Genomic DNA, 20,389 nt, shown 5'->3' with positions numbered 1-20,389 from the left:
AAGAAACGTTCAAGACGTCGAAATTAGTTTTATTTGTAATTGGAAAAATAAGTAGAATAAATCAATCTTCTACTTAAATGCTAAGTATTTAAATAAAAACAAAAAATACTGTAATGTATTACCTATGACGTATAGCATCCTCATGAACCCGAACACGCCTTGTTGATTTCATTTCACCTGAACATTTTATGCCAATCAATAGGTGTGTAAGTTACAGGACATATAAAAACATTTTAAACTTTGACTTCTAATAATATAGTTCGTACTGTAAGTAAAGTATGTTGGTAAACAAATTTAAAATGAAAATGTTAGATATCCTCTCCGTGTATAATATATCAGTGGTTTCTGTATAAATAGGTAGAGTGTGCCTAATTTCCAGTTAATAATTATTTATTAATCATAAAAATTGGTAGGTTATTGAAAATACCTAAAATATATAGGATAAGAATAAGATACTATATAGCTTTCCAAAGCTTTATGTCTAAACTATATATAATAATTAAGTATATAAACAATATGAAATATATTACTAAAAATTTTATATTTTCGACGGCGTATAGTTGATTGCCGCCGTAATTTATTTAACCATATAATTAACTGCGAATAATCCGTTGAACCCAACACCACTTTAATAGTAAACTATCGATCCAAATAAAAGGGCAATTTATGCGCAACCAACTGAACTTAACTTTACGATAAATAGACAAAACAGTGCGACAAAAAAGGCATGCTCAATAATTTTGCAATTCACCAAATTTAATTTTACACAACTCTTTCAGCCACATGATAATAATTATAATTCAAACATAATAACATAAAGTTGTGGTGATATGTAAATGTCAAGCTTCACTTACATACCTTGAATTTCACAGCCGATCTAAACAACTGAAAACTGACATCCATAAATATTTACATTCCGGCGTAGAGTCGTGTAACGCATATCGTGCGTTACGAGGTAACGGGGCGCGCTGGGCGGGCGGCGGTGGCGCGCTGCGAGGGCAGGCGCGCGCGAGCTGGCCGGCCCCGGAGCGCCGGCATACTACCGCGGAGGAGCGCTGAGCGGGGCGCACGCTCCGGGCGCCGACTGCCGAGTGACGCCGCGCGCCCCGCACGCCGCCCGCCCAGCGTGCCGCCCTCGCCCGCCCGCACACCTCTAATTCTAATTGCTGGCCATCTCCTGCGATCCAGGTCATCGTGCCCCTACTCGAATTGATCCCGTAATAAAAAATTGCTTAAATATTCAATAAGTTAAATATGCTATTTACGTTCCAATTCATCTGAATATTAAGAATCAAGTCTTGTAACAATAACAAGATAATCTTTTGTTTATGGATGACTCTTCCCGAGCTTTAGACGTTCGGCGCATCTACTTGTGCCGAAGATTACTTACTATTATTTTTTATTTTTATTGTATTCACGATATCGTTGGCTTTTATTCCGAAGAAAAATTCTTTCCATGTCTTACTAGCAAAAGAGATGTAATGTACTTGTTATTGTGTAATATAATAACACCTACCTATGTGTATTTTTGTCATAAGCTTTGTAATAATTAACAAGCAGATGTAATGGTGAGTAAAAAATTTTAGTAGGTTTCGAACAGACAGACAGACGTGGCGTTAGGCGTAGGGCTTTGATTTTTTTTAATAACTAGATACCTAGATACTTTGTTAGACCTAAGGCATAAAACACACTAGGACTCCATGGTGGCGTTACTGATCGCGCTACCGTAGTGTCTTTCCAACAATAATTACTACGAGTATAGCAGATATCAAAACAAGTACCTACATTAAAATAAAGCCGTATATAAAATGTGAATTTAATGAAAACCCCATCGTCGGGCTTTCGTAACACCATTAGTAAGTAACATCGTGTCTTACCAGTAGCGAGATTAAGCGACAATTCACGGGAAAAAAAGAAGCTTAGTTTTAATCGAAATTATAAAAAACTAAATACCTACTTAAAATCTTATATCAAATATAAGAATATTAGCAAATATCTTTTTTTTAACCAAGACTTGGTTGACAAATTAATTAATTATGTACATTAAATTATGTAACTACGTTATAGGTTGGTTAAATGACTTCCAGTTAGATTTTTTCGAATTCAGTACCAGCTATTTCAATATAGCTACCTATTATAAAAATTATACTTTCAAGGTAAAATCTTTGAAAAGTTGTGAAACAGCTGTTGTGTTTCTAATTTAGTTAAGTTTTTGATCGATATAGTTTATTAAAAGTGTTTAGTGTAGTGTCAGCCTATTAGCAGGCCCAGACGGCAGGGCGACCGCCACTCGTAATGAGGGTGCTTGTTAACTTTGCAGCTCATTAGCTGGGATGCGACTTTTATGAAACAACACATTCTCCATTGTTACAGTTTATTTCAGAAATACCTGTCTACCGAAATTACGTTAAGATGTAGGTAGATAATGATTGACATAACAACCATCGTTCATTCCGTTCTGACTGTGTAACTGCCATAGGTTCCTTAATGGGACCTCACCGGAGGTTCTGGGCGAGAGCAGAAGCATCACCTGATGGGGCACGTTATAACGAACACCGTTAGTTTTTAGAGTTGTCTATTCTGTGGGCCCAAAGGCAGAAGTAGGAGAGATGTGCAAAACGATTCTCTAAGGACCTTTTCTCTGAAACTCCGACCTCGGCTTAGAGAGAAGGGAAGGGTGTATTGACCAGAGAGTATCAGTCCTAATGCCCCCCTGATCGTGGAATGAGCCTACGCCCGGATGACTTTTTTACCGTCCGGTGACGTTATGTTTGTGTTGTCTGGGAAGCGTTGTTCGTCGTCAGAATTGTAATGTTCAATTGCCACGCGGGGGATGCGTGTGGTCCTGCGTATGATAATATCGAGTATGTCTTAGTTTTATTATTTAAAATAAAGTGACCCGGTAGGTATATGTTTATACAATAATTGACTTGATCGACTAAAATCCCTGACTGGTAGGTAAAAGGCAAAAAGAAGTTCTATAGTGTAGCAGTTTCTTAATCCTTTGAATATGGTCACAACTCTACAGTAAATTTTACTATATTTTGGCCTCACTAATGTGTCATTACGTGTAATAAAGAACTAACTACAAACACATGAGGCCTACACTTACGCCCAATGTAGGTAATTATGTTTACGCCTCAAGTTCCATCAACTTGAGGCGTAAGCATAATTACAACATAACAAAAACATAAGGCTTCTTCCTTGCATGCCCTACGAAGTGTAACTTTTGTTATAGGCCATTACTACGTCGTTATGTCGTAACAATCGCCTTAGAAATGCAAATAAACCGAAAAGCTAAATTTTGGATATGAGATGGAGGAGCTTAAAAAAGCTTAACTTGAAATTCTCGACCAAGGTTACCTATGTTCATTTTCCACCAACATGAAAAAACGGCTGAATTCAGTTTAATACAATAACAGGTGACTCGGTTCTCCGTCATCCGTACATTTTTAACCGACTTCCAAAAAGGAGGAGGTTCTACGTTCGGCTGTATGGATGTTTTTTTTTTAATGTATGTCCAGCGATAATTCCGTCAATTATGGACCGATTTTGAAAATTCTTTTTTTTGTTTTATAGGGTTTACTTCCAGGGTGGTCCCATTTTTTTCATGTCATGTTTTGTTTGTTAGTGTTTCCATAAGGTATTTTAAACTACTACAACTTTATGAAGGTTTGGAGTTGGTCTGATGATGGAGCCGAAACACAGACGATGGAACTCGTCAAGGATTTACAGCAGTCACCTTTTGTTTGGGCTTCATTAATTTGTATTGATGAGTACTTTCCACCTATATGGGTTGTGACTGTATTAAGGGTCTGGTTATGAAGACGAGGGACAGTGAAGAGAACTCCTCGACGGTTCACAGTAGCTACCTTGTGTTTGGACTTGATAAATTTGTATTGATGAGAACTTACGACCTAGATGTATTGTGACTGTATTAAGGGTCTGATGATGAAGACAAGGGACAGTGAAGAGAACTCCTCGACGGTTCACAGTAGCTACCTTGTGTTTGGACTTGATAAATTTGTATTGATGAGAACTTACCACCTAGATGGATTGTGACTGTATTAAGGGTCTGATGATGAAGACGAGGGACAGTGAAGAGAACTCCTCGACGGTTCACAGTAGCTACCCTGTGTTTGGACTTGATAAATTTGTATTGATGAAAACTTTCCACCTAGATGGATTGCGACTGTATTAAAGGTCTGGTGATGAAGACGAGGGACAGTGAAGAGAACTCCTCGACGGTTCACAGTAGCTACCTTGTGTTTGGACTTGATAAATTTGTATTGATGAGAACTTTCCACCTAGAAGGATTGTGACTGTATTAAGGGTCTGGTGATGAAGACGAGGGACAGTGAAGAGAACTCCTCGACGGAGATAGGTTGTGACTGTACACACGCAGTGGGTATGCTAACACTAAAAATAAAAAAATAAAAATTTTAATAAAAAAAATTCAACCGACTTCCAACTCAAAAATTAACCTAAACTAAAAAGTAAAAAATAACATCTTACCTATGTGCTACCTTCTGATCAATTTGAAGGCGGTGCCAATTCAGTGTCATGTTTTAATTAAAGCCGTTTCTGAAAGAACCACAGAAATTTTGTAACTTAAACGGCTTGAATTAAAACATTTGTTTAGGTTAATTTTTGAGTTGGAAGTCGGTTGAATTTTTTTTATTAAAATTTTTATTTAACTACTGTTCATCGTTAATTATTGTATTATTCGTCTACATCTGCTGTAAAGACAAATAAATATGCATTTCTTATAAATACAGCCGACTTGAAAAACATAAACGTACCTACCATGAAGCTAAAAAGCGAAAAATAACTTATATATATAACTATAAATTTTTAACCTACTGATCAATTTGATCGCGGGGCCAAGGCCAAGCCCGTGTCTTGTTGATTTAAGCCGTTACCAAAAAGGAACTTTTTTTTCAAATTTAAATGAGATATACCAACTATACCCTACCCAAAACACAGAATTATCAAAATCGGACTACCCAGTAAAAAGTTACGCGTGTTCATACCTACATAAAAATATATACATTGAAAAGTGGACGTATATATTTTTGAATATTCCTGAGGAGTAATGTTTTCAAAGATTATTGTTATTTTATATGTAACAAAACAACAAAAACAGATGCCGTATTCAGATTGTTCTTTACAGCTGATAAAAACTTCGATAACGTTTGAGGTGTCCCTTAAGGTCATTAATAATTGTACGGCATTCGAAAAATTTTGTTTGTAATCTATAGGTACCTACTTATAATAAATCTGTAGAGAGGTCAATTCTGTACATGAAATATATTTCTAAAATAACTATCAGGGGGTGATTAGTGATCGATACTGATGCCAAAAATGCAATTAGTAAAATTTTTGTCTGTCTGTCTGTATGTTTGTTATAGAAACAAAAACTACTGGACGGATTTTAACAAAACTTGGTACAATTATTCTACATACTCCTGGGCAGGTTATAGTACACTTTTTATCACGCTACAATTAATAGGAGCAGTGCAGTGAAGAGAAATGTTGAGAAAACGGGAGAAGTTACTCCATTTTTTAAGCTTCCGTCGCGGGTACAGCCTTAGTGGTTAAAGCTACATAGAAATTATGTATGACGGAAATGTTCTCCTTAAAATTATTTTAAAAAAACACAACAGCATATATGTCTATCTTTTATGGTTGACTCGCAATAACACGTGTAATTCCAGATAGCTTAGCAGTTTGAAGCTTTCTAATTAGATTTGTCTACTCTTATGTTTTTAACACTCATCACTCATCCCTAATTAAAAAAGTTAACATTATTACCTATTCAATAAATAAAAAATTAAAAAAAGAATCTTATAAATCGGTAAAGAAACACCAAAGTTATACATGAAATACGCTAAGCCACAGCGCGTGAATACTGATTCATGCTTTATGGATTATTTTTGTGTAACAATCGCCGCGCTCGACGCGACTCGCGGCGGGAGGAATAAAGAGGCGGATAAATAAAGAAGTGCAGTCTTAATGGGTAGGGTAGGGGTAGGGAAGGGTAGGGTAGGGGTAGGGTAGGGATAGGGTAGGTGGAGGGTAGGGTAGGGGCAGGGTAGGGGTAGGGTAGGGTTGGGTAGGGGTAGGGTAGGGATAGGGTAGGTGTGGGGTAGGGGTAGTTGAAAGTTTACAACGACTTTCACGCGGACGAAGTCGCGGGCATCCGCTAGTATTAAATAATAACAAAAAATTATAATGCCGTATATTTTAAATGATACATTACGTGTAAAATACTTAGCAAGTGAAAAATTTTATCTTCAGCATTCAAGCTTTTATACTGTCAAAAGTGTACGGCATTTATCTTTTATTGAAGACTGTCTAAATTATTTTCAACGAATTAAAAATTTGTATTGACTTCTGGCACCACCACTTTAGTACGGCACTAGGTTTTTCGACTATTATTTTTAATCATCTTTAACTCTATAGGACCCTGAGAAAATCCATTCACTCGCATATTCACCTGTACAGCTCAGAAATGATGGCATAGTGCTCCGAGTTATTTTCTGGTATAGTAACAGCCTTCTAAGCGTTATTCACGTTTGCTTCATTTCACAGGTAAGTTTTTTGGGAAGGGATTGTAGTCTAGAGCTAGAACACAGAGACAATTGGCTGAACGGTATAATACCTTTGCTTTTTCCCTGCGAAAAGAACAAAGCTAAAAATTAAACAAAGCTGTCAATGTCATTGTCAAATATCAATTGTCAACGTCAAAAATGATAAATGGATAAACAAAACAGGTCAAAAATTTTAATTACTCACAAAAAATAATATTTAAATGAATGTACATGGATAAAAAATCACGAATTAACATAAATTAATTCCTAAATAATATTCCAGCACTATGCCTACTACTCAATACGAAGAAGAGCGTGTTTGGGAAGGTTCAAATCACCAATATGAAGTAAGTTTGAAAACAAATTTAGAGTAACTTTACCAATGATTTTGATTGATGATTACCAATTTGTATTACTTTTTAAATATATAAACTAGGATGAAGGTGCAGAAGATGTCATTGATAATCCTGAAGAAGTTCTGCAAGAGTGCTTGGAAAAGTTCAAAACTCCTGACTACATCATGGAGCCAGGTATTTTTGGACAGCTCAAAAGATATTTCCAAGCAGGAGGAAACCCAGAGCAAGTTATTGAACAACTTTCTATTAATTACAATGCTGTTGCACAAATGGCCAACTTACTGGCAGAATGGCTTATTCTTGCAGGTAATTTTTTCTCTTTAGGTACTTAACTTCATTTACATATTTCATTATATTTTTCATGGAAACCCGAACAATTTGATGCAACTCCACAAATGACTTTTTTGGGATGTTCAAAAGCAAAGTAATAAAATAAAAATAAAAAAAGGAAATTATTATTTCTTTTTGTTCTTAATTTTTACATTACTTACATTGAAATTATGAAATTTATTAAAATAATGTATTGTTTCAAATTTTAAAAGGAGTTAAAGTAACAGAGGTCCAAGCTATGGTGGAAAATCACTTGAAGGAAATGATTTTTAAAACATTTGATCCTAAAAAAGCTGATACAATATTTACTGAAGAAGGTGAAGTAAGTATAATTGTCAATCTATTTTATCAATACAATTACATACAAATAAAATTCGAGTGTCTGTTCAGAATAACTATGTATTATCAAGTGCTTATAGTTATTTACACAATACTAAAACACAAAAGCTTCTTTTAACACATTATCTGAATGTCTGCTTGTCCAGGCTAATCTCTAGAAAAAATTGAAATGGGACTTTCACTGGTTAACTGTCATTGAGTAATAAAATTAACTTTCAAGTTTTTTTATTTAATAAAATGTGAATCATTAAAATACATACATAATTATAGTATAGCATAGCATATTATTGTAATTTATATCACTTTATTTTGTTGGTGATAAATGACCTATTAAAAGATAATAAAATTGTTCTAGACACCTGCCTGGCTTACAGAAATGATTGAGCACCCAACATGGAGGTCATTAATTTATAGATTAGCTGAAGAATACCCTGACTGCCTTATGTTAAACTTTACTATAAAGGTATGTTTTTAAAACTTTAAATAAAACAAATATATGATTTGCTTAACTAAACTTCACATTTATGTCACAATTTATTTTTCAGTTAATATCAGATGCTGGATTTCAAGGTGAAATTACAAGTATATCCACTGCAGCCCAACAGATTGAAGTATTTTCTAGAGTTTTGAAATCAGCTATAGTTGGATTTTTACAAAGCTCAGAGGATTGGCAAAATAATGTTACTGAATGTGCTGTATGTCATAATTAACTTTTTAAGTACAGATATATTTATCTATACTATATACTATAATATAATAAAAGTGAAAGTAAGTCTGTCTGTCTGTTACCTTTTCATGTTTAAACTACTGAACCGATTTGAATGAAATTTGATATAGAGACAAAGTAAACCTGGGAGCAAAACATAGGCTACTTTTTTCCCGTTATAATCCACGGATCCACATATGTAAAAAAAACAGTTATTACGCTCAGGCATCCGCTAGTTAGGTATATAGTATAGTAATTAATATAACTTATACTTTGGGCTCTGCCCACATCAGTTATTTTGTACATCTTAAAATTTGCTGACTTTATCACAATATTACCACAGATTAGCTGTATGTGTTTTTTATGTTGCAAAGTATATAATTCTATAATATTCACTTTGCTTCTTTTTGCAAAAAAATTGGCCACCAATTGTGAGATATAGGCACTAGCTAGCTAGCTAGCTTTTTAAACTTTTCTTCTCTAAAACAGAAAATGGTTTGTCACGGTGCACACACCTATGTGTATAGCCAAGTGATAGTGCACATACTGTCTCAAGAACCAAGAGGTGGAGCTATTATGAAAAGACTTAGTCAGGAAATAACTCGCTGTGCCCAACAAAGGTAAACCTCTTAATTTCTTAGCTAGTGTTATATTTTTTTTTCAACAATGCAGTTTAGTATATGTTTTTGTATTGTTGTAAAGTTTTATTTGTAGAAGTTAAAATACGTATTCTAGTTTTTGTCAGGTTTCAGGTCATCAGGTCGAAGTTTCTTTGTTACTAAAAGATATATACTCAGAGGCACAATTATCCTACCTCTTTAATATGACGCGAGTATATTTAAGTGGGCGGATAATTGTGACTCTGAGTATAGTAATAAAAACCTGAGGACAACTGAATGTTGGCAAATAACTGCAAAATGTGCATATGCAATATAAATATGAGTTTGGTTGTCTTTCACGCCTAAACCACTAAACTGATTTTTAAAATTCTTTGACCAATTGAAAGCTACAATATCAACGAGTATAGTATAGTGTAAAGATCATATTTATCTGTGTACTATATTTAGATATTCTTTCATTTTACTGTCCAAAATGGGTGTTTCTAAGAATTGACAGTGCCAATAGCTCAAGTTAGGGCGCCAAAACCAAATCTGATAGGTCGAAGGTTTGCTGACTAGTAATATTCTAGTTTTTTAATAAATAAATGTACAAACCGCGTCAAACGTAACTTGAGCTACTCTAAAGTCTGCCATCCGAATAAGCCAAAACCGCGATTTCAGTGTTTCTATTTTGATTACTGTACACTGTATGCAAAGTTAGATTATTAGATATGAACAGTAACAAGCTATTATTAAATTAAATATACACGACAATATAAAAAAATCAATACTAATATTATAAAGCTGAAGAGTTTGTTTGTTTGGTTGAACGCGCTTATCTCAGGAACTACTGGTTCGATTTGAAAAATTCTTTCAGTATTAAGTAGACCATTTATCTAGGAAGGCTTTAAGCTTTATAATTATCCCCGTATTCCTACGAGAGCGGGAACCACGCGGGTGAAACCGCGCCGCGTCAGCTAGTACTCAAAATGGCGGCTAACAGGTAGTAATGTTTATATTGTAGTAATCACGACGTCACTCCAATAACACTGGCTCTGACGCCGGGCGAGTCGTGGCGCGGGGCGCGAACAGCGCTGGCAGCCATGCTGTCCCGAGGGGCACTAAACCCGGCGGATATATCCGTGCTCTTTCGCGCCTACACACATGCTGAGCCTCCTCCTGTCCATTTGCTGAGAATACCACATTTTTTGGGTAAGTAGTTATTTTTTATAATCCTGACTCCTGAATGACTGAGGTGTTTTAGAACGTCAAGTTTTTTTTTGTTATTTTTTTGCTACATACGTGTAACTTCATAAATCTAAAGAGATAATAAAAAGCCAAAAATGGTCCTAAATGGTTCGTGTAAAGATATTAAAGGCTGGCGTACGCTTAAATTAAGCGATACTCTATTGCACCGCCATAACCCATCAAACAGTATTTACTGTTAATTTGAGATCGAATTTTTTTGTTCTACTAGGTATACTAATAATAATAAGTACTATAAACCGCCTCTTTGCTTCAATAACGTGATATCTGGAAAAATACCTCCACAAGAACATATAAATATGCTCTTATATAGGAGGGTAGTAGGTTAACTTCAAAAAAATTTGATTATTCACAGAACTCCTTGTGGACTCGCTGTTTAAATTGGGTAGCAAACTTAATCCTGAACACAAATCGAAGTACATGTATTTATTGGCGTATGCTGCAAGTGTCTGCGAGGGCGTGTCCCCCGGCAGGCCAGTCAAGGATGAGCTGAAGGCGACTGTGCAAGCTATCGAAAAGATCCACGCTGTCTGCAGCAGCTCGGCTAGCTCCAGTGAATTGATTGCTGAGTTACCTTCTCTGTACCATTGCATAAGGTTACATACTAGTATTATTACTGTTACAAACTAGTAAGGTTACATACTAGTATTTACAGCCTCAATAGCTCAACGGTAAGAGCGGTCGGACTCATCACCGAGGGGTGGTGGTTCGATCCCCGCCCCGTTGGTCTATTGTCGTGCCCACTTCTAACACTTTCCAGACTAATTGGAGGGGAATAGGAATATTGGTCATATTTCAATAAAAAAAATATGGCTAATATTCTTTGTAAAAAAAATTAAATTTACATGCAGGCAATACTACACAAGCAGCCTCTTTGGGCTTGTGACCGATAGGTTTAAAGTACCCTTCCTTCTTGTTATGGTTATGTTCTCCTTGTATTGTAATTGTGGTGTACAATTAAAGAGTTATAATTGATTTAAAAAAATACATTATAACACATGTCATTATGAACATGTCAACACTCACCGTGACTGCTTGTGGGGTCTTTGCCGCTCCAGTTAAACAACTTATGAATAATTACACAATAAAAAGTTACAGTATACAAACATACCCCTATTACGGCCAGCATATGGCAGTGTCAACTAATAAAATTACAGTGTCACAATATCACTTAAATTAAAGTCATTCTTCGTCAATATCCGAAAGTATAATAAATTGTAACCTCTATGTTTTCTTTCCGCTGTTCTGTTGTCCTCAATCAATGTATGATTTATTTGTTATGATATAATCATCGATCTCCTATTAAAAAGTGAGTGAACAATCAGCCACCAAAAAACGTCTCCACTCAATGAGTACCAAACACAACTTCTTGGCACTCAATTCAAGTAGTCGCATTTGCAAATTAAACCTTAAACTCAATCCATTTGGTTGAATTTGCTCTGATTTTGGGATTTTATTGAATATTGGACTATATTTATAATTTTTTTTACCAAATATTCTAATACATAATGAAACATCGATTCTGTAGACGCAGTTTGTGTAGACACGCTAGATCGTGATTCTGATGACGTGACTCGTACTTTTGACAGACGGATAATGGCCTAGCGAGGCAGGTCCTATGGTAATTGGTCTGAGGTTAGAACTGATCCAGTTGTTCTAATTGGATTATTAATTTTAGATTCCCAGTGGTTGGAATGGGTGTCCTCGTGTGGGTGGAATGTGTGGTAACTGAAAAGTCTTATTTCAAGTTATGCACTGAGCACTGTCCCGTCCACCTGGCGTTGCTCGACGAAGTTGCTTCCTGTCATCCATTGCTGCATCACAGATTGCTGAAATTATTGGTGCAGCTGTTTGAATCGCCACAAGATGAATTGGAAATATTAGTTCAGGTAATAATTCGCATTATTTAGTAGGCTTTTTCTACAAGCACCTTTGAAATGTTAAATTTTGAATGTTCTTCTAATGCCTTTTCAGAAGAACAGACACTGATTTGCTAGTAGACTGCTATTTCTACGAGAAAAGCAAGAAAGAAATTCAGCAATTGCTCTTTTTAGAAATATTGTAAACTAGCGGACGCCCGCGGCTTCGTCCGCGTGGAATTCAGTTTTTCACAAATCCCGCTGGAACCATGGATTTTTCCAGGATGAAAAGTAGAATCTACAGTAAAATCTATTTCCATTCCAAATTTCAGCCAAATCGCTTCAGTAGCCGCAGCGTAAAAGAGGAACAAACATAGTTACACTCTTACTCACTTTCACACTTACTGTGATAGTGTGATATATTTTTTATGATTTACAAATTATTATCATTTCCTGTGTGACTGGAAAGGCAGTTGACCTTGGGCGTGTAAATATGACTGATATAATTTTGACTTTAAAGTGAAAATTCTGATAGAGACTGTTATTTGGTACTAAAAATATTTTAATCACACGTTTTCTTTTTAGTTGGAACTGAAGAAAATGTTACTCGACAGAATGGTTAACTTATTGAGCAGAGGTTGTGTGATGCCCGTCCTGCAATACATCAAACAGTGCGTGACTCGAGGCGACACAGATATTTCACTTATAAGATATTTTATTACTGAGGTAAGATTCCGAATTTATATATAATAAATTTTATATAAACAAATATGAAAAATATTGCAATTTATTTAAACAAACATTATTTTACCAAATATATATATTAATTCCGCTAAAATTCCGTTCAGTAGATCCAGAGAACTACAGTCAAAAGACAGACAAGCAAAATTTTTCGTGTTCTGCTACTTTTATTGTTATATATTTATTTAGTTTGGTAAAATATTGTTTAGTTATTATTTGTTTATTTACTTAGCCACCCAACCTCTTCCATACTTTTGGATTCGTCTTTTGGTGCCATAAATGGCCTAAATTATTTTTACCTAAATAAAATGAAATGATTTCATTTTGTTTAAAAATTGTGTAATTCTTTTTATTTTTTCCTCCTGCAGTTCTGCTCCAAGATCCGATTTATCTCTGTACCAAAATTCATTAAAATTGGTTTAAAGTTGTGAAAACATAACAGAAACTTTCACATTTTTAATGTTGTATAGAATATTTGCGTAGTCGGTCTAAATTGTTTTTTTTTTTCTCTACGTTAGCCCTCGACAACAATTTCACCTGATGGTACGTGATGATTCAATCTAAGATGGAAGCGGGCTAACTTGATATGAGTAGGATGAAATCCACACTCCTTTCGGGTTCTACACGACATCGTGTCGGAACGCTAAATCGCTTGGCGGAACGTCTTTATCGTTAGGGTGGTAACTAGCCACGGTTGAAGCTTCCCAAACCCACCAGCCAGACCTGGAACAATTATAAAAACCTCGGCCCAGCTGGGGATCGAACCCAGGTCCTCCGTCTTGTATACCGCGCTTACTGAGGACGTCAAAATGTGTGCTTTTAGTTTAAAAAAAAATAACAATAGGTAAGTTTTTATATTTGTCTTTACAGGTCTTAGATGCAATAGCTCCACCATATACCCAAGAGTTTGTTCAGCTAGTATTGCCAATGGTGGAAAATGAGGAAATCACAGGGACAATGAGAGCAGACGGTGAAAATGACCCAGTGTCTGAATTCATAGGTAATAAACTTTAATAATATATCAACCTATATTCGGCTCACTGCTGAGCTCGAGTCTCTTCTCAGAATGAGAAGGGTTAGGCCAATAGCCACCACGCTGGCCCGACGCAGATTGGCAGACTTCACACACGCACAGAATTAAGAAAATTCTCTAATATGCAGGTTTCCCAACAATGTTTTTCCTTCACCGTTTGAGTCAAGTGATATTTAATTTCTTAAAATGCACACAACTGAAAAGTTGGAGGTACATGCCCTGGACCTGATCATGTAAACCCGGACCAGATAAACTTATACTAGACTTAGACCGGATACTTTTTTTTTTTTTTTTAGTTCTGCACAGACAAATTCAAGTTGCCAAAAAATTAACGTTCTTGTTGTATGAAAAAACAACAACAACTACACATTAGCAACAATAACTAAAAATGTTAATTTCAATTTCTTTTTGTTTCAGTTCACTGCAAAGCACATTATGTAGTAGTATAAGCTTCAATAAATAGTACATAATTTAATAAGCAGTTTATTTATTCTAGTAGCCCTAACATTTAATTATTATATAAAATAATTTAAAAAGAGCAAAATTGTCTAGTTCAGTTATTATTTTAATCAATGTATTATCTATAATTATAATAAATCTGTAGAGAAGTCAATTCTGTCCATGAAATATATTTTCAAAATAACTATCAGGGGGTGATTAGTGATCGATACTGATGCCAAAAATGCAATCGGTAAATTTTTTGTCTGTCTGAATGTTCGTTATAGAAACAAAAACTGCTCGACGGATTTTAATGAAACTTGGCACACTTATTGTTGGGCAGGTTATAGTATACTTTTCATCACGCTATGATCAATAGGAGCAGAGCAGTGAAGAGCAGTGAAGAAGTTACTCCATTGTCTAAGCTTCCATCGCATGTGCAGCCTTAATGGGTTGGGTAGGGTAGGGGTACTTGAAAATTTACATCGACTTTCACGCGGACGAAGTCGCAGGCGTCCGCTAGTGTAATAATAAATAGAAAGATTTTTAAAATTAAACAATAGATTGTGGAAGTTAGTATTGTATTATTAAGGTTAAAATATATATTATATCGTGCGAGAAGCCTTCCTTTCATAATATCTTTTTAGGGCCTGTTCAAATACTTCTGCCACAGTTCTTTTCTTCCAGATATCAACTTTGATTTTTGGTTCTTCTAATACCTTTGCTATTATTTGCACTTCTGTTGTAACATTGGTGGTTTCATTAGTAATATTTTCATCAGGTTTTTCAGTTTCATTTGAAACATCGTCTTTTGTTTCATTTCCATCTTCATCACTTGACTCATCAATGGAAAAGTCCGAATCTGCATCAATATTTTCTTTTGAAAGTTTAGATTTCTTAAATGTTTTGATGTCATCAAGATTGGAGAAATTGATTTCATTTTCAGATTCTTCAATTTCACCTTCAGATAATTTTTTGTCACTTGAAATGATCCTTTTTCTGTAATTTCTTTGTTTATTTTGTTTTATATTTTTGGAAACATCTTCAGCCTTATCAGGCTCAGTAGTTTTAGTCTCTGTTTCTTGTCCAGAAGTTTCATGTTTTGTGTTTTGTGTGCTTTTCAGAGTGTTGTCTGATCCAAGTTTCTGTTCATACAAATGTCGATAAAATCCACCTGAAATATGAATTTACATTTTAAAAACTTTAATAAACAAGAGTTATTACATGTCAACATGTTAACACTTACAAACTTTATAAATTACTAGAGGTCACCCATGTCTATGAAATTCAATTTTTCACAATACCTAAACCATGGACTTTTCGGAATAAAAAGTAGCCTATATTATGTTGCTCAATAAACTTCTCTATGCTCCAGTGAAAGTTCCATTAAAATCAGTTTAGCTGTTCCACAGATTTGTCTGGTTAAACAAACAGTCACACAAATTTTTTTTTTATTATTTAGTATTAAGCCTTTGAGAAAACAATAATTTTCAAATTAAAGACACTTCACACACAATTATTGTGGCAAGATCCAGGCATTATTTACTGTTTGTTTTATCAAAATTGGTTTTAACACAAAAACAAACAAAAAAGTTACATTTTAGAAACAAAATTCTGTTGATTTAAGCTAAAACAAGTTGACTGTTTTCTACAATTATTAATTCCAGTCAGTAAAATGAAAAGTGTGACTGTCACTGAAATAACTATCAATTCAACTGTACAATTAGTACACCAATATTATGAAGTCTATATGAACTCAATTAACACAAAGTTCAACTAACATAGTGCCATATTACATATACTTTTCAAATAACTAAAATAATTACCTAAATCTCTTTGCTTGGTAACATCTCCTATACTTTCTAAATATTCTTCACGTTTTTCTTTTTCCTCTTCAATGCGAATCTCTTCTAGTTTTTTCTTGTAAGCAGATGTTACAAACACTTCTTTATCAGCAAATTCATCACCTTCCTTTTCCCTTTCTTTTTGTACCTAAAAAAGCAATTTATCACTCTTAATTTTAATATTCTTATTAAATTCTTACTAATCTCTAACCAAATTGAATTAACAGATAGATCAACTCTTTTTTGCAATATCTGTTGAAAAGGATAGGTACCTACAACTATTTGTAGACTTGTACAATTATTTTATCTTTTAAATATATTTGTAGAAGTCCACAATTAGATTTCCCTGTAAGTTTTTTTTTTACATTTTAAGTATTCTAAATGCAAATTGGTTCAAAATTATACCTGACGTTCGACTCTGCGTTCATTTTCTAATTTCCTTTTATTGGCTGATTTTATCAAATTATCTATGTATTTTGGCTTCTTTTCATCTTTTTTCTGTTCCCTTTTACTTTCCTTCTCTTTAGTCATAGAATCGTAAATTTCATCATATTGATAAACTGTCGGATCGTCTGTAATTGCTTTTTCTTGAGTTATTTTTGCCTGAAAAAATAGTTTAGAATTATGAAGAGAACAGTTAGTTAACACAATATAAAAGTATTGAAAACAGTCAAAACCAAATATAACAGCATAGTCTATAATAATAGATTGGTTATTATGACTAAATGGCAATGTTGGCATCACAATGGCAACAAATTCTCCAAAGTTGTTATGGGTGTATGTTTTAAATACAATGTAAACGTATGGCCCATAACAACATGAACATGAACATGAAGATTTTGTTGGCAACCAAGTTTTTGTGATGAGCTAATTTTTAATTTGAAGGAAATGAAAGTCTTATTTCCTCTTAACCAAAAAACATGACCAGGTCAAAATTTGGTTTGAGATGCAGCATAAGCTGTTAAAACACATTACAAATATGCAGCTGAGTTTGGGCTTTTCAGATCAGAATGAATAGTCTTGTTAGTCCAATGTTTACAAAATAACTTGTTTTCATAAGCACACTTTTGTGAGATGACCCTCAGAAGAGATCAGCCTCACTTCTGTGGTAATGGTGGATGGGACTACTTTAGTATTATAGTTGAGTATGAATGATCTTTGGACAGTAAATCCAAAAATTGTTTGTACTCAACTAAAGTAGTCCGAACTACGCATTAAGGCTTGTAGCAGTTTAGTTGAGTGGTGTAAAATTTTGCTGCTAAATGTCCACACTCACTGATTCATCTGCTAAACAAGTCCAAACCTGGTGAATTAGTTAAGTTCATTAGTTACTCCTAAAATTATAAAATGACGTTTTGCTGAAGCAAAGAAACAATTATGAAATTTGTTACAAAATATTTAGACCATGACTGTTTATGAAATGTTAAGTCCACAGAAGACCGAAACAAACAAATTAAACAATCGGCCTACTGGAAAATAAATGGAATGGTTGTTCATCAAACCACCAATCACTTGTGAACTGTACTCAAACAAAGTGCAAACGATTTTTGGCAAGTAGATTTGTACGCTACTAAAATGCTAAATTAGTCCAAACTATAATCTATACTAATATTATAAAGAGGTAAAGTTTGTAAGTTTGTAAGTTTGTAAGTTTGTAAGTTTGTAACAATTTTTTGAAATGGGGTAATCTTCGGAACTACTGGACCGATTTTAAAAATTCTTTCACCAATAGAATGCTACGTTATTGGGGAGTGCTATAGGCTATATTTTATATTTATATCATATATAACTACTGAGATATCGCGGGTTTTCTCTTACAGGTCAGACCGAAAAACTTACTTATTCGCATGCGCTGCCTCAACCATTGCGTATAACTGAAATAAATGTATGGAGGCTTTTTGAACCTTTAAAAGTTCTACAAAAAAGTCCGCGACACCATATATCTATCTTTTATATTTTAGCAGATATAGTACCTTTAGTACTTTAATAAATTATTTAAATTTTTAACTAAGGTTTACGTCATTATTTACACAACTAAACTTAAATCCTTATCAAAATAAATTATTTAATAATCACAAGGATATTATAGAGATAACATTTGCCCTTTACAGTATGTTAATTAGTTATATAGTTTCGGAGATAATACAAAATTTCTGAAAGTCGCAGAAATGCCGCTATTTGACGCCCCGCAGTTTCAATTACGTGGTTCCCGTTCCCGTGTGAATATGAGGACCAAACATAGCCTATGACACTCGCAAATAATGTAGCTTTCTATTGGTAAAAGAATTTTCCAAATCGGTCCAGTAGATCCAGAGATTACCCCCGACAACCACACAAACTTTACCTCTTTATAGTATTAGCATAGAAGTCGCTTGGGAAATTATAGTCTTTTTGTCATTGCACCACGCACAAAAGGCTGGACCAATTTTGCTGAGGGTAGGGATAGGATAGAGGTAGGGAAGGGGTAGGATAGAGGTAGGGTAGGGGTAATTTAGGGAAAGTGTAGGGTAGGGTAGGGTAGGGTACGGATAAGGTAGGGGTAGTGTAGGGTAGGGGAAAGGTAGAGGAAGGATATGGAACGTATAGGGTAGGGGAGGAGTAGGATAGGGGTAGGGTAGGGTAGGAGTAGGGTACGGGTAGGGTAGGGTTAGGGTAGGGATAAGGTAGGGGTAGGGAAGGGTTACGGTTAGCGGCAGGGTAGGAATAAGGTAGGGGTAGGGTAGGGTAGATTAGGGGTAGGGTAGGATAGGGTATGGATAGGTTACGGGTAGGGTTAGGGTAGGGTAAGGTGGGGGGAAGGAAGGGTTAGCGTTAGCGGTAGGGTAGGAGTAAGGTAGGGGTAGGGTAGGGTAGGTTTACGAGCAGGATAAGGTAGAGGTAGAGAAGTTTACATCAATTTTTACGCGGACGAAGTCGCGGGCGTCCGCTAGTATATAATATATATATAGGCTTTAGACCAAGTTCCTAAAGAAATTCTTTGAAAATATACACTGACCCACCTGTCTATTGATATTAACACTTGGTTGCAGGAGAACAGGTTTCTTTCCCTTATCTTCATCAGAATCAGAATCATTTCCAAACACATTATGTGAAGCTTGAAATGTAAGCTGTTGTTTTGACTTATCACGTAAAATTAGTCCGTATCTGAAATAAATTAAAATGCCATCAGACTCACTAAGTAATTTTATTAAAATTAATAATTATAACTACCCCCCTACAACACCACAAACTTATCTTTTTAAAAATAACTTTCTACAGTATGGAATGTTTACGATTCACTTACTTATTAAGGTTAGACATTTTATTCTTACTATTTATTTATGTCTTTTGTCTATTGATTCATTTCATTTCACCCAGTGTATCTCAAAAATAAATAATACTCGAATCGATTATTGAATTCTGAAATTAAATAATAATCGAATCGAGATAGTAGGAATTCAATTCTGAAATTCTGCGATCAACCCCATTGGCCCATTCCTCACTGACGTTTCCTGTATTACCATTTTTTATTAAATCAAAAATAGTGTTGTGACAAAGTGAGCGAACATTACTCATTCATTATGTTCTGAACCAAATTAATATGAATGTAATGTTTTTATTTCGATATGAAAATATAATACAAAACACTATTAAAAATTTATAAAAAAAAAATACCCTCTCGCTGCGGGACATTTGAGTGCCCAAGCAACTGGCGGTCAGCGTTCCAGAGTGAGGAACCTCCTCACAATACGTACTGTCCCTGACGGGTACGCAGTAAGTTTAGTTCCCCCCTCTGTCGCCCCATAGTACGCACGCATGACGCTCTCATTATGTGAACGAGACAATCGCATACGGCACATTACACCACCGGTAGCGGGAGCACTCACTGGAGCCCGCAGCTTATAGGCAGTGGTAATTATATATAACTGTTATTATTAAGAAATTTCCCAATCTATGGTCTAATAATAAATAAAAAAAACCCATTTTTAGTCACAGTGATGATAATAAAATTATTGTATGACTAATTAATTTGACTAATGACTAAGACAAATACAATTTTATTAATGCTTTTAATTAATAAATCAGGTTTTTAAGTTATGTTCTTATTGACTAGGAACGCCCGTGACTTCGTCCGCGGAAGTAAGTTATTAGTTATTATTATTTATTTCAGTATTATTTTATTACAGAATTGTTTTAGAACGAAAGAAAATAGGTAGTAGGGTAAACAAGATAGGAATATTTTAGAAAAAGTTTTCAAAGGCATTAATGACCTCGTTAACAGTGTTTACCTTTTTATCATTGACAG

The 20,389-nt window shown here is 34.8% G+C and overlaps 3 protein-coding genes across 6 annotated transcripts in view; 1 reads left to right on the top strand and 2 right to left on the bottom strand.

Annotated features, from left to right (window-relative positions):
* LOC112051242 (potassium voltage-gated channel subfamily KQT member 5) overlaps positions 1 to 1,076 on the bottom strand; it is a 61,516-nt gene extending 60,440 nt beyond the window's left edge. For all 4 annotated transcript variants that reach the window (XM_024089815.2, XM_052885019.1, XM_052885095.1 and 1 more), the window contains exon 1: positions 859 to 1,076. The gene's annotated coding sequence lies outside the window, so the exon portion shown is untranslated. The remainder of the gene's footprint in view (positions 1 to 858) is intronic.
* Positions 1,077 to 6,734: 5,658 nt separating this feature from the next.
* Positions 6,735 to 14,300, top strand: LOC112051234 (negative elongation factor D). The gene is made up of 13 exons (XM_024089795.2): positions 6,735 to 6,776; positions 6,877 to 6,940; positions 7,030 to 7,255; positions 7,492 to 7,601; positions 7,974 to 8,081; positions 8,164 to 8,313; positions 8,814 to 8,944; positions 9,948 to 10,135; positions 10,545 to 10,785; positions 11,868 to 12,078; positions 12,634 to 12,774; positions 13,660 to 13,789; positions 14,240 to 14,300. Exons 1-13 carry the CDS (start codon positions 6,760 to 6,762, stop codon positions 14,269 to 14,271), a joined length of 1,749 nt encoding a protein of 582 aa, XP_023945563.1. The 5' UTR covers positions 6,735 to 6,759; the 3' UTR covers positions 14,272 to 14,300.
* A 524-nt stretch (positions 14,301 to 14,824) lies between these two features.
* Positions 14,825 to 19,593, bottom strand: LOC112051228 (nuclear speckle splicing regulatory protein 1). The gene is made up of 5 exons (XM_024089782.2): positions 19,388 to 19,593; positions 19,104 to 19,248; positions 16,510 to 16,707; positions 16,087 to 16,252; positions 14,825 to 15,434 (listed from the first exon to the last, which is right to left on the bottom strand). Exons 1-5 carry the CDS (start codon positions 19,402 to 19,404, stop codon positions 14,866 to 14,868), a joined length of 1,095 nt encoding a protein of 364 aa, XP_023945550.1. The 5' UTR covers positions 19,405 to 19,593; the 3' UTR covers positions 14,825 to 14,865.
* Between the last annotated feature and the right edge of the window lie 796 nt (positions 19,594 to 20,389).

Source organism: Bicyclus anynana, chromosome 1 (assembly GCF_947172395.1).
Source record: "Bicyclus anynana chromosome 1, ilBicAnyn1.1, whole genome shotgun sequence".
In the NCBI taxonomy this organism is placed as follows: Eukaryota; Metazoa; Arthropoda; class Insecta; order Lepidoptera; family Nymphalidae; genus Bicyclus; species Bicyclus anynana.
This window is presented reverse-complemented; position numbering and strand designations above follow the sequence as displayed.

Bases quoted from the DNA above. Each gene is read 5' to 3' on its own strand.
- LOC112051228 (XM_024089782.2), bottom strand. The intron at 16,708-19,103 runs GTGGGTCAGTGT...CTATTTTTTCAG, and splicing joins GTGTTAATATCAATAGACAG to GCAAAAATAACTCAAGAAAA. The intron at 15,435-16,086 runs GTAATTATTTTA...TTCATATTTCAG, and splicing joins TACCAAGCAAAGAGATTTAG to GTGGATTTTATCGACATTTG.
- LOC112051234 (XM_024089795.2), top strand. The intron at 6,941-7,029 runs GTAAGTTTGAAA...TATATAAACTAG, and splicing joins GTTCAAATCACCAATATGAA to GATGAAGGTGCAGAAGATGT. The intron at 12,775-13,659 runs GTAAGATTCCGA...TTGTCTTTACAG, and splicing joins TAAGATATTTTATTACTGAG to GTCTTAGATGCAATAGCTCC.